Below are 14,784 nucleotides of genomic sequence, written 5' to 3' on the forward strand. Positions count from 1 at the left end.
TTCTACTAAGCACTATTAGACAAAAGCTCACATACACTTCCATATTTTAGATAATTTACTAATTCTAATATCAGTGCATCCAACAGAAGCTGCCATGATGAGTCATCGGACCGTACACTTTAACTTATGCAGGAACATGACAGAGTTAAATTTATGACACTCCTAGGCCACCATAGTGGTTATAAAAGTCATAACCAGTCTTTTTTTATTCATTTAGCACACACTCCCACAGATAGAAATAAATGTTTCACACACTGGAGCTTTAAGGAGAAGAAAACTTTCAAACCAACCTGGTTTTATGTGAAAGGGCAGTTTTCCCTTAAACCTAATAAGTGGTTGTGCCACTGCTGACAAAAAAAAAAAAATACCTCTATCAAGCATTTTTTTGGTATCTGACAATGATTATCTATATAGATGAACCAGGGATCATATTCGTTCCAGTTCCAACACAGTGGAGATCTTTTTTAAAACATCTATGTAAAGGTTTGGTGGATGTTGGTTGTGGACCCAAATGCAGAGATGAGGAGGCTAAGATGAGTTTTGCCGAGTTAATAAAAGAGAGGCAAAAATACAAAATAGTGAAAAACCAAAAATTAGAAGAAGCCAGGGAGAAACACACACAGAGAAAAGAACAAAACAACAAGAAAACAGCAATGAGGACCTGCAGAGGTGGTGTATATATAGGGAACAGAACAAAGAATGGACTAATGAGCTAATATGGAGCAGGTGTGAATAGAGCTTACTAGAAGGGAGCCAAGGGGAAAGGAAACAGGCACAAGGGGGCAACAGGGAGTGACTCAAAAACACAACACTGCCAGAAAACATCTACAAAAAAGAAACAGAATTACAAATAAACTAAAAATAAACCTAAACAGAGGGCAGAAAATCCGTGTATCATTCGTTCTATTTTCAATTGCCAATCAAAAAACAAAAAATAAAAAATTGACTGGTTATTTTGTTATTTGTTTTTTATGGTTAAACCAAAAACGAAAAAAGGATTTGTTTTTCATATATCAATTCTAAGCTCAGATCAAGAATACGAAATGGAAAAACGGACAGCAACGCAGAATTTGTTTTTAATATTTAATCGGTACAGTTTACGTGACCCGGAAATAGCTCTTTGCGCAGCAGTTGGGGTAATGAAGTGGCTACCATGGCGACGCTATGTTGATCGAGAAGCTGTTTGTTGTTGCTAGTTAAAAGTACAGTGCACAGAAAAGTTTCAAGAAAAAAGTTATACCTGGAAAATCCTGCAAATTTTCTCCGTTGTCATGTCCTCCTCAAGAGTCACACGCTTGGATCCTCGAAATAAAACGTAACTGTCCATGGCTGATAGGTCCGACTGCCTTATCTGGTGCAGTTTGATCGAACGTGGTGGGAGTAAGCCAATTGTTTTTTTAGCTAACGCTCCACCAAACTTCCGGGTCATGTAAACTGTACCGATTAAATATTAAAATCAAATTCTGCGTTGCTGTCCGTTTTTCCATTTCGTATTCTTGATCTGAGCTTAGAATTGAAATATGAAAAACCAATCCTTTTTTCGTTTTTGGTTTAACGATAAAAAACAAAATAACCAGTCAATTTTTTATTTTTTGTTTTTTGATTGGCAATTGAAAATAGAAAGAACGAATGATACACGGATTGGCAGAACCCCGACAATCTGTTTAAGCAATGCTTAATTCTCCCAAATAAATTCAAGTTTATTTAGTTTTTTTTAGCCGTCAGCTGGACTTGCTGGTTTGCTTTGGCTCACTTTCACTAACTCAGGGTCACAGATTGATCCCTGGAAATTCTCCTTCGGGAATGTGTGTCAGACAGCAGGAATCATGATTCAGTCAAATACAGCAAATCATCCAGATCCTGAAGGCACCTCAGACCATCACACTACCACCACCATGCTTGATGGTGCAAGAATAATGTTCTTTTTCCAATAATACCATGTTAGATTCAATTCAAATGCATTCAAATAAAAAAGTAGATCCAACAGATGCTTGAATTCCTTTTCTAAGTATGTAACAAGTTGCACTTACTCTAGAAAGTTCCCCCTTACTCTCCTCAGTTCATATGATAATATCCCAAAGCTCTTAGAAATCATAAAAAAAGTATTTTTGTCGGTCAGAAGACTTTTTATTTTTTTTTACTCAAGGGAAGCCATCCCCAGCAGAACTATTGAATTTGAACTATGAACATGCGTTCCTATTTAAAAGACCAGAATTGCTTTAATTTAATAATTCTTCATAAAATCATGAGCCAAACAGTAGCTAAATATTAACACCAGTTTATTGGTAAAGGAGGAACAGCTGATTTATACAGATGTTTGGGCTTTTTTTGTCTTCATATATGAATTTTTTTTTTAAACTGCATTTTCTTTCAACTTAAGTTCAAAAACTAAAACGTTTAAGGGATCAAATCCCTTTTCAGCATTGCACTAACTTTCCTTGCTTACAGATCTTTCTTAGAAATGTATAAGAAAACAGAGGAAGAAACAAACGGGGATCAGCAGGGTTCACCTTCATATCCACCATCTGTTTAAGAGAGCTGCAGCAGGGGCTACTTTTCATCTTTGTCCTTGAATTACCATAAAACACAAACAGTCAGAGTGGAGGCAAGTCAGCGGTGTTGCATTACTCTCCCTGCAAACCTGAGGTCACATCTACTTGATATGCAGCAGCAAACAAACTCACACGCATCAACTTCCCTTTCTTTAAGATTTCTATTTAAATAACACTGGAGCAGTATTTAAAAGTCAGCTGACATGAAGCTGATTCAGACACATGGCTGCTTTCAGGAAGCAATAGCCAAAACAAAGGGATGAATGGAGGGATGGGGGTTAGAGGGAGAGATGGAGGGAAGACAGGCAGAAGGATACGGTTGATAGTGCGCTGAGTGATGGAGGCCAGAGTCGGCCGAGGTAATCAGGAGATTGAAGGCTGGTGAAATATTCATGCTGCTGTGAGGTGGAGTGAAGGTGGAGCTCATCCTGCCTACCTGCCATTTGTGCCACACAGAGATTCTGGTAACTCCTCCTGTCAATCAGTGGGTCCACAGAGCGAACAGACGCTCAGTCAGGCGGGACACTTTTTCTAACTAGAAGCTCTCTGGACTCCCTCCCATCTCCATCTGGAACCAGTGCTGGATCACACACATCCCTCCACACAAACGCACACTCGTCTCTAGCTGAACCCCTCCCTCCTCATTCTCCACTTCCTCCTCCATCCTTTGGACCACTCCCTCTTCCTCCTGCCATCCCCTCCCCCTCGGTTTTCCTCCTTCCCTCTCCTCTTTACTTCCCTCCTCCTTGTGTCTAATTAAGTGAAGGCAGGGGGAGGAGAGGCTGACTGGGTGGAGCCTGGCTCAGGGCCACATTCACACACACTGCACCAGCTTCTGTGCAGCCAGGCACCACCAGGATGAGATGCTGCAGAGCCACAATCTCTGATTAATGACACCCTGACAGAAAGGTTAGGCACCACATGTGGCCTTTCTAGGTAAATATTATAAAAGGAGAACCAATCAGATGTTTGCAAAGTTCCCTAAGTTTGTCTGGACTCGTTGGTTTTTCAGCCTTTTCCCAACAAATCTAAATAATGTCTGTAGTGAGACTATTGTTTGTTTCCCACGACCTTTAAATAACAGTTCAACATAAAGTGTTTTTCTGATGCTTTATCTTAGAAAAAGGCCTCAAACCTAGTCACGCCTTTCGAGAAATATATAGTTATCCTCCAGGAAGCCTGCTGGATCAGAGGAGAAAGAGCTAAACCTGTTTTGTAGCAAAAAGTGAAATAAAGTAATAAAATTAACGGTAAAAGCACATCATTTCTGGTTCTGCTGGAGGTTTACCTGTTAAAAAGGAGTTTTTCCTCTCCACTGTCGCTACAAGCATGCTTAAATTGAGGGATTGCCTTGGAGTCAATGAGTCGATGCAATCGACTGTTTTTCAGTAGGTAGAACACCTTGAAACAATTTGACTGGATGATCTGGTGAAATGTAAAGTGCCTTGAGATGACATATGTTGTGAATTGGCGCTATATAAATAAACTGAATTGAACTGAATTGAATCATTTTAAAAACATCCCAACATATGTTGCTTAAAATGACTAAAAACAAACAGTTAAAACCTTTGACTCTTAACTTGCGGTAGATCTGACTGTGGAGAGTGAAAGTAAACAGCTTTCCTAAGATCCAAATATCTGGTTGAGACCTTTAGAAACATGGCTGCAGAAGGCTGCGAGTCTGGTAAGGCATTAAAAGAGGTCTCAAAAGCAGCAACGTCACTGTAAAGGCAACAGTCCACTTGAGGACAGTAAAGGCAACAGTCCACTTGAGGACATTTAAAATACCAAGGAAGTTCAGTTCAAGAGCGGACCACAAGATGCAAAACCATAGAAGGTTATCACACAACCTAGAGGCCAGTCTTGCACTTGTTGATATGAAAATACCCATGCAGTCATAGAGGCTTGATGAGTTTAGCTGTCATGGCAGGCAAGGAAAGCAATGCCCTCAAAAGAAAAAAAACAACAACTTTTGCCTTCATGAAAATTTGCAAAAAAGAACGTAGATGTAGATCAGGTCCTGCAGAAAAATAATCTTTAGATAGATTACTGTATAGATTATCACATCAGAACTAAAGGCATATTTCACATAAACCGAGTACAATGTTCTAAGAAAAGAAACAGATAACTGTGAAGCATAGAGGTGGACGTATCATGTATTGGAATCTGAGCGACCCATCTTTACAAAATCAGTAGTAGATTCTACATTGCGAAACTGAGGCATCTATATAAGTGAGGTTTTTTTATTAAATACTTTAAGTGTCTTTTCCCTTGTTTTGAATTGTTAAGTAAGAGGATTTACCAATGGAAAAAAAATATAATTAGCCCTTTGAATAGAGAAAAATAGAAACCCAACTCCATATATTATAGTGAATAATATCTAATTATCATATTCTACGGACAAAAATACTCAACCCATTAGCAAATCCTCTTATTTACCTAATCAAATTCTGGCAATAAACCTATTTTAAGAATGCTATACTTACTTTTCTATCTGTTTTTTGACACCTACAGATTAGATTCTGCAATATGAGAAGGATGTTCCAAGTATTCTCTCAGGAGATACACATTTTTTTCTATTTCATAAAAGTTAAAAAAGTAAAAAGTTGTTAGTAAAATGCATCTAATTCATATGTGAGCAGTTAAAAAATACAAGACCAAAAATCTTACGTTGGGCTCATGTTTGCACACAGGAAGGTAGGGTTGTCACGATACTAAACTTTTCAACTCGATATCGATACTAAGTAAAATATTCGATACTCGATACCTTTTTCGATACCACAAGAATAAAAACAAAGACTCTAAAATTCAACAGAAATATTTTCATTACTAAAAAAATACAAGAAATAAATAAAAAAACAATAAGAATAATATTTTGAGGTTGTATGCTGTGCACAATATTAAGCAAGCTTGATAAAAATAATTCTCAGCAGCTGCACCTGTTAAAAAAAAAGTCTGAAACTGAAAAATGCACAGAATTATTCAATCACACAGTGTTCAGAAAGTGCATTTTCCACCATTTTGCACTTTAGATGGCTGTATCGATACCTTTGAAAATGAGTATTGTATCCGGATACAACGTTTCAGTATCGATACTTTTTGAGTATCGATACTTTTGACAATCCTACAGGAAGGTATCAACCAGCCGCTGATATCTAATACAGAAAAAAAAATTACTAAAATAACCAGTTATGGCAGCTTAAAGCCCTGTAAACAAAACGCCAGAGAAACGGTTTAAGTAACTACGTTTTAGTCTTGAAACTTACTATCTCATCTTCTATTTTTTAACAATAATTGATATCAGTGATGCCAGGCTCAGATATATACACACAGATACATACACAGATACACTGGCAAAGAGAAAGCAATATTGAAACATAGTAGCTTAAAAAGACAAGTAGGAGATTTTACTTTTATTTCCCTTAAAATATATTTTTTTCTATACTGATGCATAAATTAAAATTAGACTCTCCCCCCTTCTGGTAAAAAACCTAAAATATATTTTATTAGGCTGATGTGTCATCTGTTTTTATCAACTCAAATCCCAGTCAGCGCTGTTCATTGGTGAAGTGGGCTGTAAGTGACGGCTCCTGCGACTGTAACACTCCACTCACTGCTTCAGTCATCAGTCACATCGATCTGAAGGAACAGACTGTTCTCTGCAGGCTGCAGCTTTTCCTTTAAACTGGAAATGTGCTTCAGGTGTCATTAGACTATGCTGTAAGCTGTGTGTTTTCCTCTTTTTTATGTTATTTATTTTTTTTATCATGGGCTTTATCAAGACATTTTTTTTGTCTGTAAAAAAATAAATAAAATTATATCCATATGTCACTACTGCTACTTTATCTAATTGAGGAGCTGCTGAGGCATACTCTCCAGGCCTGCTTGGCATCAGAAACATACAGTTGATAGAAAGAGGGAAAAACAAAGACATAAACCATTAAACCTCCAGCGGACACTGATAATTTAACATCAGAATGGTATTAATCAATTAAGGATTGGTTTAAAGGTCTGTGAAAAAGCAGCCATGATGTCTGATGTGAGGATCTAATCTGTGAGCAGCTCTTATAACGTCATAAAGTCCTTTAATATTTAACCCAGAGTAGTCTAATAAAACTGATGAACAATTCATGGAACTGTGTTGGTCTCCAGTTGTAACTAGGAGTGAGCGGACAGCAGCTGATCTGACAAAAAGATCTCTAGTTACACAGGACAGATGGTTGGTAAAGACAGAGCAACACTCAGACATGAGACACCCGGTTTAAGCTCTGCCTCTTTAATGCAGCTGATTCAATATCTATCAGTGTGAATTACAACCTACACTGGTATAACTCGAGACCAGCCTGAATTACTCTATGATGATCTCATCATGATGTCTGTAGTGTCCAACACTTTCCCTTTTTAAAGACAGCAATCACATTTAATCTGATGCATCAAAGTATTTGTTTTTATCTTACTCCTGTTTCTTCCGTTAGATTTGCCTTGAAGATACAATATGCCTCTATATCTGCCACCTCCGTTGGCTATAAAAAAGGAAACCCACAAATCCAGTCTTCTAAATATCATTATGCACAAAAAAAAGACTCCATTCAATGAGCTATATGGATAAGATGACCTCAGCATGTTATGTTGAGGCCAGTGAGATTACATAGACATATATGGGGAATCTTTTCAACTACCTTAAACCTTAGTTGGAGGATTTTTTAAGTGAACATATGCAATCAAAAGCAGAGTTATTAAAGGATAAGGAATGCTGGTTATGAGCCTGGCAGCAGGGGTCCCTATTAAAGGTGAGCTGTTGACTTTAAAAACAGGATTTCTAGAAAATATGACAGAGAGGAAGGAGAAATTTCCTGACAAACAGTTGGAGACTGAGAACAGGTCCTAGAAGATAGAAAGGAAATTTGCCTAAATGTATGTAGCAGCACAATGGTAATGCAGAAAGGCATCAGCAATGACAACAGAGAAGCACCTGACACAGCTTATTCATCTAGGAAGGCCAATATAGTGATTAACAAACAGCTTAAAGTCCATCATATGACTTTAAGAGAAATCATTTACAAGTGGACACTGACTGCAAACCACGAAATTTTGTTAAAAGTGGATGGTAACGACAAAAAGCAACAAAAAGGAAAGGCCTGTTTGGGAGGATTTCATGAAAATGTGTCTTTAAAAATAAGGATTGCAAAACAATTTGGGCTTCTGTATGGAAATAAAAGAACTAGATCAATTTTCTTTGGAGAGATGGGACAAAAGATGTTTGTTTTTTATTTCCTTGTTAATTTGTTTTTTTTTTTAATATAAGGCTGTACATTACCTGGAAAATATCTAATTGTGATTCAACTGATAAAAACTGTCATAATGATTATGGCTAAGTTTAATTTGCATGAATCTTCCTTCTTTACTATCACACACCTAAACCACACAGGAAATACCTCTGATGTTATTAAGGGAAGGTTAAAAAAAAAAACATTCCACTATCCAAATAAACTTTACATTTGCATCGCATGATGGAAAAAAAAACTCTAAATATTACACAGTGTATATTTTTCATACCAAACACTGCATAAAAACAAAGGCAATATTTGTGCACAAACACCTCATGTCATCGATAAAGCACGACAGTAGATGGCTGATGATGTGGGCATGTTTTTCAGCCACCAAAGCATTTAGATCAATTATTGAAAGAAAAAAAAGCATGTTCATTCATTAATCAGCTGAAAGCCCCAGAATGTTACTACTATTATCAGTGATGCATTGAGTTATATAAGTGAAATTTTAGGCAATGAAAATACAGAAACGTGTTCTTCTTATGTCACTGGCTGTGATGTAAAAAGAGATAAAAGCTAGATTATTCAGACACATGAATGAAGGAGGGACAAAACTAGATCAGCATCAACTCCCTGAGCTTGTCTGGTGATTTAACCAATCATCTAAGAGGATTCTGGCCTGAGATGGTGTTTTGTGTGGAATCTAGATGTAGTGTTTCTTTAATATTCCAATGACAGCCAGATTCTGGGGTTTCCCACGTGAACGATTCTTTATCATTTGTAGTGTTACTCCTGTAAATATGTTTTATCTTTACCCTGGTGAAGGTTCCCCGTCATCCAGGTCATAGTCATTCCAAAAAAAGAAAACTAAAAACAATCCACTGCACTTTGTCTCTGAGTTTTTCAATTCAAATTCATCTTTACATTCACAAACTTTAAAGTTGTGTTTTCCTTTGGTTTTAACAATCAGATAAAATCAGATATTCAGTCGTGGTAAAAGGGGAGGAGCTTAGCTATAACATCTGATCTCCCCGTGCAGGACCAGCTGTCACTTAACAAGTCAGTCCAGAGTTACTCTCTGCTCTGCATCTCTCCCTCACTGTCAGCAAAGAGGATTCGGATCATTCATTTGAGATGATAAGTATTCATAGATCTTCAGAAGGATTTAAAACCTCAGTATTCACCAGACTGATCATGTCGAACCATCACAGCTCTGGTCAGGCTTTCACCGCCCCTCGCTGTCCCTGCACCTGTCACAGAGTTGGCCCGTCTGTGGGCTTTAATAATCCACAATGCATCAAGGCTCACTTCCCTCTAATAAACATCTAGCTCTGGCTTAGAGAGTTCAAAAAATCTACCCTTCATACACCTCAAACTTTCATATTCATATTTTTTTCATGTTGCAAGTGTATACTGAAATGTTTTTATTGGAGTTTTAGATGAAAAACCAACACAAAGTAGAGGATAACTCTGAATAAAAAAGAAAGTGCATATAAAAGGAAGTCAAAGTGAAAAGCGTAACCCCAAATCAGTCTAATACGGCTAAATAAAGGCCAGTGCTTCAGACATGCCTTAAGAAAACAGGTAGTGAATAAAAGGAGTACATTTCTGTGTAATCTCTTGTATTTAACAAGTTAGATCCAATAACATTTATTATCTTATTTACAAGTACAATGGAATCTCACTACAAAAGTCTGAGAGGTGTGATAGAAAACATCAGTGAACAAACAATAGCATAAAGACAAAGAGCCTAGCAGCCAGGTCAGAAAGAGGGATTTGGAGAAGCAGGGTTAGTTTGTAAAACAATTTCTCAAGCTGTGGAAATCTCACAGCTGTCTGTGAAACTAAACAATCATATGCTTTGGTTTCTGTTGGCTACAAATCCTGTAGGGAACATACGGAAAAAATGGGCCTGATCTAGTCATCATGTGAGGAGAAAACAAGGTTGACCTGCCATCAAGTCATCAAACTCAAAACATAAAGCCGGGGCTATACTGTGCTAGAATGGCCCAGTCAAAGTAAAGTTTGTGACTGAAAGAGATGTGCTGCTATGGAGCTAAATCAGTGACAGCTTGCTTTGACATTGAATAGGAAATTTGGCATTGAAAAATCAAACGCTCAAAATTTTACATTTCCTCTAAATAAGTAAAAAACTATGATGATACAGTCATTGTTAGCTGCAGCCTTTTTTAAATGAGAGATGATCTCATTGCCACTGGAGAGTTCCTTCAAGCTGACACTGTATTTTTAGAGGGAATTTTACATTTTCAATGTTCCACATTCCAGTGTACAATGTTTGAATTCTTAGTGTTTGTATTTTCAATGTGTTGATTTTTAAATATTTCAATTTAGAGCTTGACTTTTCAATGCTTTAAAGGCCAGATTTCACAATCGAATTAGCTCCATACAAGTCAATTCAATTTCAATTCAGTTTATTTATATACTGTAGCACCAATTAACAACACATGTCATCTCAAGGCACTTTAGAGAAACAATTCGATCAGATCATACAGTCAAATGATTCAAAGTTTTCTATCTAAGGAAAACCAGCTGACTGCATCGACTTAATGGCTCAATGGCAATCCCTGACACCAAACATGCTTGTAGCGACAGTGGAGAGAAAAACTCCTGTTTAACAGGAAGAAACCTCCAGCAGAACCAGGCTCAGAGTGAGCAGCCATCTGCTGAGGCTGACTGGGGTTAAAGGAGACAGAAGCAGAGATGTTTCTAGTGTTTATTTTTGGGTTAATGTATTTAGTAAAATTATTTTGATTCGGAGTTGTAAAAACCCCCAAACTAGGAGAGATTTAACCCTATTTTCTCCACTGTCACATTCCATAGAGCATCAACAAAACTCAAACAATGAGTAATGCAGGTATTTTTTTAATGGTAGAGCTAAAAGCCACACACTATTAATGTAAATGGCATCCTGCAGAAGCTTTTTTTGAAAATGTAACATTTCCAAAAGGCAGTATTTGTGTTTTCAAGGCTTTGAGTAGAGTGAAATGCAGTCAAAGCCACACAGTTCCCCAGAGAAAGACTACAGAACAGCTGTAGATATTTTGAACTGTTAGCAATAAATAAACACCCCAATAAATACCAATAAACAATAAATACCACAAAATGTTCACCAGATATTCAGATTTGCTAGAGCTATGCCTAAGAAGACCTGCCGCTGCCATGGTAGTGAATGAGTAAATACTGACTGACAGTATAAATATATTTAGAAAGAAGAAAGGTATCTATATTACTCCCACTTTACGATGATTGGGTACTTTATGTTGGTCTATAACTAGTGTTGCACCTATGCCATATTTTGGCCCCAATACCCGATATCTGGCTCTGCAGTATTGGCTAATACCAAACAATACAGATATCATCTGTTTGAAATTGATGTGTGGATAAATAAAGAACTGAATACTACTTGTATGTAAAATAATTGCCATCATAGCTTTGTCAAGCTGCTGCCTACCTTTGTGAAGCAGGAAAAAGACTAATACAAACTGAATGCAGTAGAACTTTTTATTGCCTACGGGTGACTATAGTTAAATAACTTTTCGCTCTGAAAAGGGTATCAGTGCTCTATTTGTTGGTACTCGCCGATACTGATACCACCATTTTAGTGCGGGATCAGGCACCCTGCCCGATACTGGTATCGGTACCGGTGCAACACCATCTATAACATAAGGCCTCAGTGCTGAAGATAGTGGTCATGAGGTGAAAAAGCTCTAGACATATGGACACTTTTAGAGGCACTGTGCATGTTCTAAACAGCTGCTTCAAAATTTCAATATTTAATTCAAATGTTAAAGCCCTCCTTTGATGCTATATATGATAAATACCCAAATTCTGACAGAGGATATTTATTTGCATGCAATGGCCATATGAAAATCCAGATATCAAAGACGCAGACATGCATGCCTGGGAGGAAGAGGAGGAAACAAACTCAAAGATAGACAGAACTCTACTGTAAACTCTGCTATACAGTAAATGCAGTGATCAGGCAGGTAGAACAATGCTTCCATTCATGATGACGCCTCTGTTAAAGTAACAGCCAGTGATCAGACAGCATGTTGTGCACCCTGTTTATTTCTAGCACTTGATTGAAGAGAATTTGTTTTATAAGTGATGGCATCATGGGTCACTAGGTTTGATTCATTATTTTATTTTTATTTATTTTTTTACAATATAATTTAGAAATTTAAAACACCTTGAAGAGTCAGTGTACTTTCTGCTTCGTCTCAATCAATGAAATGTGATCACTTAACAAAGAGGTGGACCTTAGTCATCTATACGGCCCCTTCCACTAACCTTTTAACAACAGGCCTATCTAAATGCACATCTTTATGCAGGTGGAAGTAAACAGGAGCAGCTTTAAAAAAATATTAAATTAGGAGATGATTGGTTAAATACTGGGAATTAGTGCCATTATTTCAAGTATATAAAAAAGAATAAATGTATATAAATACGACTAAAGCTCATCCGGCTCTGATCTGACATTTTTATTATATTAAATTAAATTTTCAAAGGTGTAGCTACTTACAGACTATAAAAACAGCTTCAGTTTTAATTCCAAACAGAGGTTAAAAATAACATTTAGATAAATATAAATAATATAGACTTACAGTTTTAAAAGAAGCAGCTACATCTAATTAAATATCAGTTAATTGAATTTCTTTTTTTTTTTTTTTTTGCCAGTAATTATTTCCTTACTACAGCTGATAACCTGGTTGCCATCTCACCGTTGTTGCAATACTGTAGCAGCAGGTTGGTGCTGTCACACAGGTTCCCGCACGAAGCGATCCTCTCAGACATCCTTCTCCTCCTCTCTCCTCCTCCTCCTCTCCTTCCCTCAGCTCCTCCGGCTCTGGGCAGACTCCCCCTTCCTCCCTTCGCTTCTCTCCTTCTTGTCTTCACGCCCTCAGCCTTTGCTGTCTCCTCCACATTCATAAACAGCCAGTCACACCTTCCACCTGTCTCAGCTGCTTCTCCCGCTCCAGCTTCACATCCTCAGCGTCAAGCGCACATTTTATGACAAACAGGTTTCCCTTTTCTAGCTTTCAAATTAAAAGCCTTTCTACTTACCCTGGTTCTTTCCAGGAGCAATATGTCTATTTTTAATGTCTCTGGGATCATTGTCCTGTGAAAGTTTGACCATTAAACATTACAAAAAGGAAGGAAATGATCCTGTTAAAACACAAATATTTATTTGACAGGACAGGAGGCTTCCAACAATTTTGATAACATAACTTTCTAAAATTTAAAAGCATCACCAGAACTTATTTAGACCTATTTTGCATTAAGATCAAATCATGCCTTATTTCTTTTATCATTTTCCTGCATCTTTTCCAGTTTGGCCCATCTGAATTGGTGGTTTGAGCTGATTATTTTGTAATTTACAGATATTTAGATAAATATATAAAAAAAAAGACCGTTTTGAATATTGTAAATGTAAAATCCCCCTTCATACTGTAGATATGCACTATTTTTTGGACTCCCCCATTCATTTAACCCTTGAACATTCAGTCCTGTATGGAAGAGGATTAGGGCCACTGAAAAAATTAAAAAAGTTAACAGATTTTTAAATATTATTTCAGTTTAATATGGGAAACAAGTCAGAATTTTTGCTTTAATCTCAGAATTCTGACTTTTTTCTCAGAATTCTGACTTTAATCTCAGAATTCTGACTTTTTTCCCAGAATTCTGACTTAAATCTCAGAATTTTGGATCTTAATGTAGATGGGCACCATGAAAGAAGAGATGTGGGAGCACTCAGCTGAGTTGTTTGGGACACATTGGTGGAAAATGACAGAATTAGGTACATTTTTACATGAGGGGTCCCCGGTGATGATATTTCATTAATGGAAGAGCAGAAGGTGATTAAAACAAGAGAGATAGTTTACTGTAGTCTCTAAAACAGACATGGCTATGGCTTGATGCTAACATGCTTGTTAGCTGTCAGAATTCAGTCAGAATTCTGAGATTAAAGTCAGAATTCTCAGGCTGCTTTGGTCAAAGTTCAGCAAGACCTAGAGAACCAAAGACAGTTCTGGATCCAGGAAAAATCCAGGCTCCTGACAGAGCAGCAGAAAACTGTGAGAAATACAGAAGCAGCAATGAAGATGTTCAAGAGGTACTGCACCATAAGAGGCAGCAGAGGCAAACAGAGAAGTCCTGCCTTCTAGAGAGCCTCACATCAACAGAAGAGGCTCTGAAAGAGATGGAGGAGGAGAGGAAAACATCAACAGAGAGCCTGATGGAAGAACAGAAACATCTGCAACACGTGTCCAAATATGGACACGCTTCAACTATGAGAGCCAGAAGGCGTTTTTCCTGCAATGCTTTCTCCAAGAACCTCCTAATGGACCCTGGCCGTTCCTTGTGTTTGTTCCCAAGAGGTGAGACGGGACCTGACTGTTTGTTCACATCATTAAACACACTCCAACGTCAGAGAAAGTTTAGGATATTCACAAGTGTTTGACTGAAAGACAGAAGTCTCCAGAAGCAGAAGGACCCACCTCCCCACAGCAACAGTAACATCTGCTGATCCATGGGATGGTTGTGGTTTTTATCTCTGCCTCAGAACACAACGATCACCTTGAATGAAGAATGTCCCCCCAGTTTCCCACTGAAGGCTGGAAGCAGATGCCAACCATTTAATCAAGAATGTATAGAAATCTATAAATGTATTTTATTCCATGTACCGTTCAATAATAATAATAAAAAAAAAACATAATAATCCTGCCTCTAGGATCCATGGCTCTGTGTGCTCCTGGTGCTGGTCCCAAGCCCAGATCAAAAGAGAGGGTTATGTCTAGAACAGAATGACTACCCCTTGGTCAAATGTGTTGATTATTTTCCACAAATAGAAAAATAAAAGTGATTTAAAAAATAAAAAATATTTATTTAATTTTCCTACCTTGAACATTTCATGCTCAGACATTTCATTATTTTCAGTTATA

General features: G+C 37.4%; 1 protein-coding gene across 3 annotated transcripts in view; it reads right to left on the minus strand.

Annotated features, from left to right (window-relative positions):
• Positions 1–12,831, minus strand: part of eml2 (EMAP like 2) — a 47,258-nt gene extending 34,427 nt beyond the window's left edge. Inside the window, exon 1 of one of the 3 annotated variants that reach the window (XM_038285948.1) lies at positions 12,565–12,831. In XM_038285948.1, coding sequence (XP_038141876.1) covers positions 12,565–12,772 — 208 coding nt within the window. In that variant the 5' untranslated portion in view covers positions 12,773–12,831. Of the gene's footprint in view, positions 1–2,988; positions 3,167–12,564 lie in introns of those variants that run through there. The other 2 variants (XM_038285947.1, XM_038285949.1) reach the window with 2 other exon arrangements.
• Positions 12,832–14,784: the final 1,953 nt, after the last annotated feature.

This window comes from Cyprinodon tularosa, unplaced genomic scaffold (genome assembly GCF_016077235.1).
Source record: "Cyprinodon tularosa strain WSP-4 unplaced genomic scaffold, ASM1607723v1 ctg218, whole genome shotgun sequence".
In the NCBI taxonomy this organism is placed as follows: domain Eukaryota; kingdom Metazoa; phylum Chordata; class Actinopteri; order Cyprinodontiformes; family Cyprinodontidae; genus Cyprinodon; species Cyprinodon tularosa.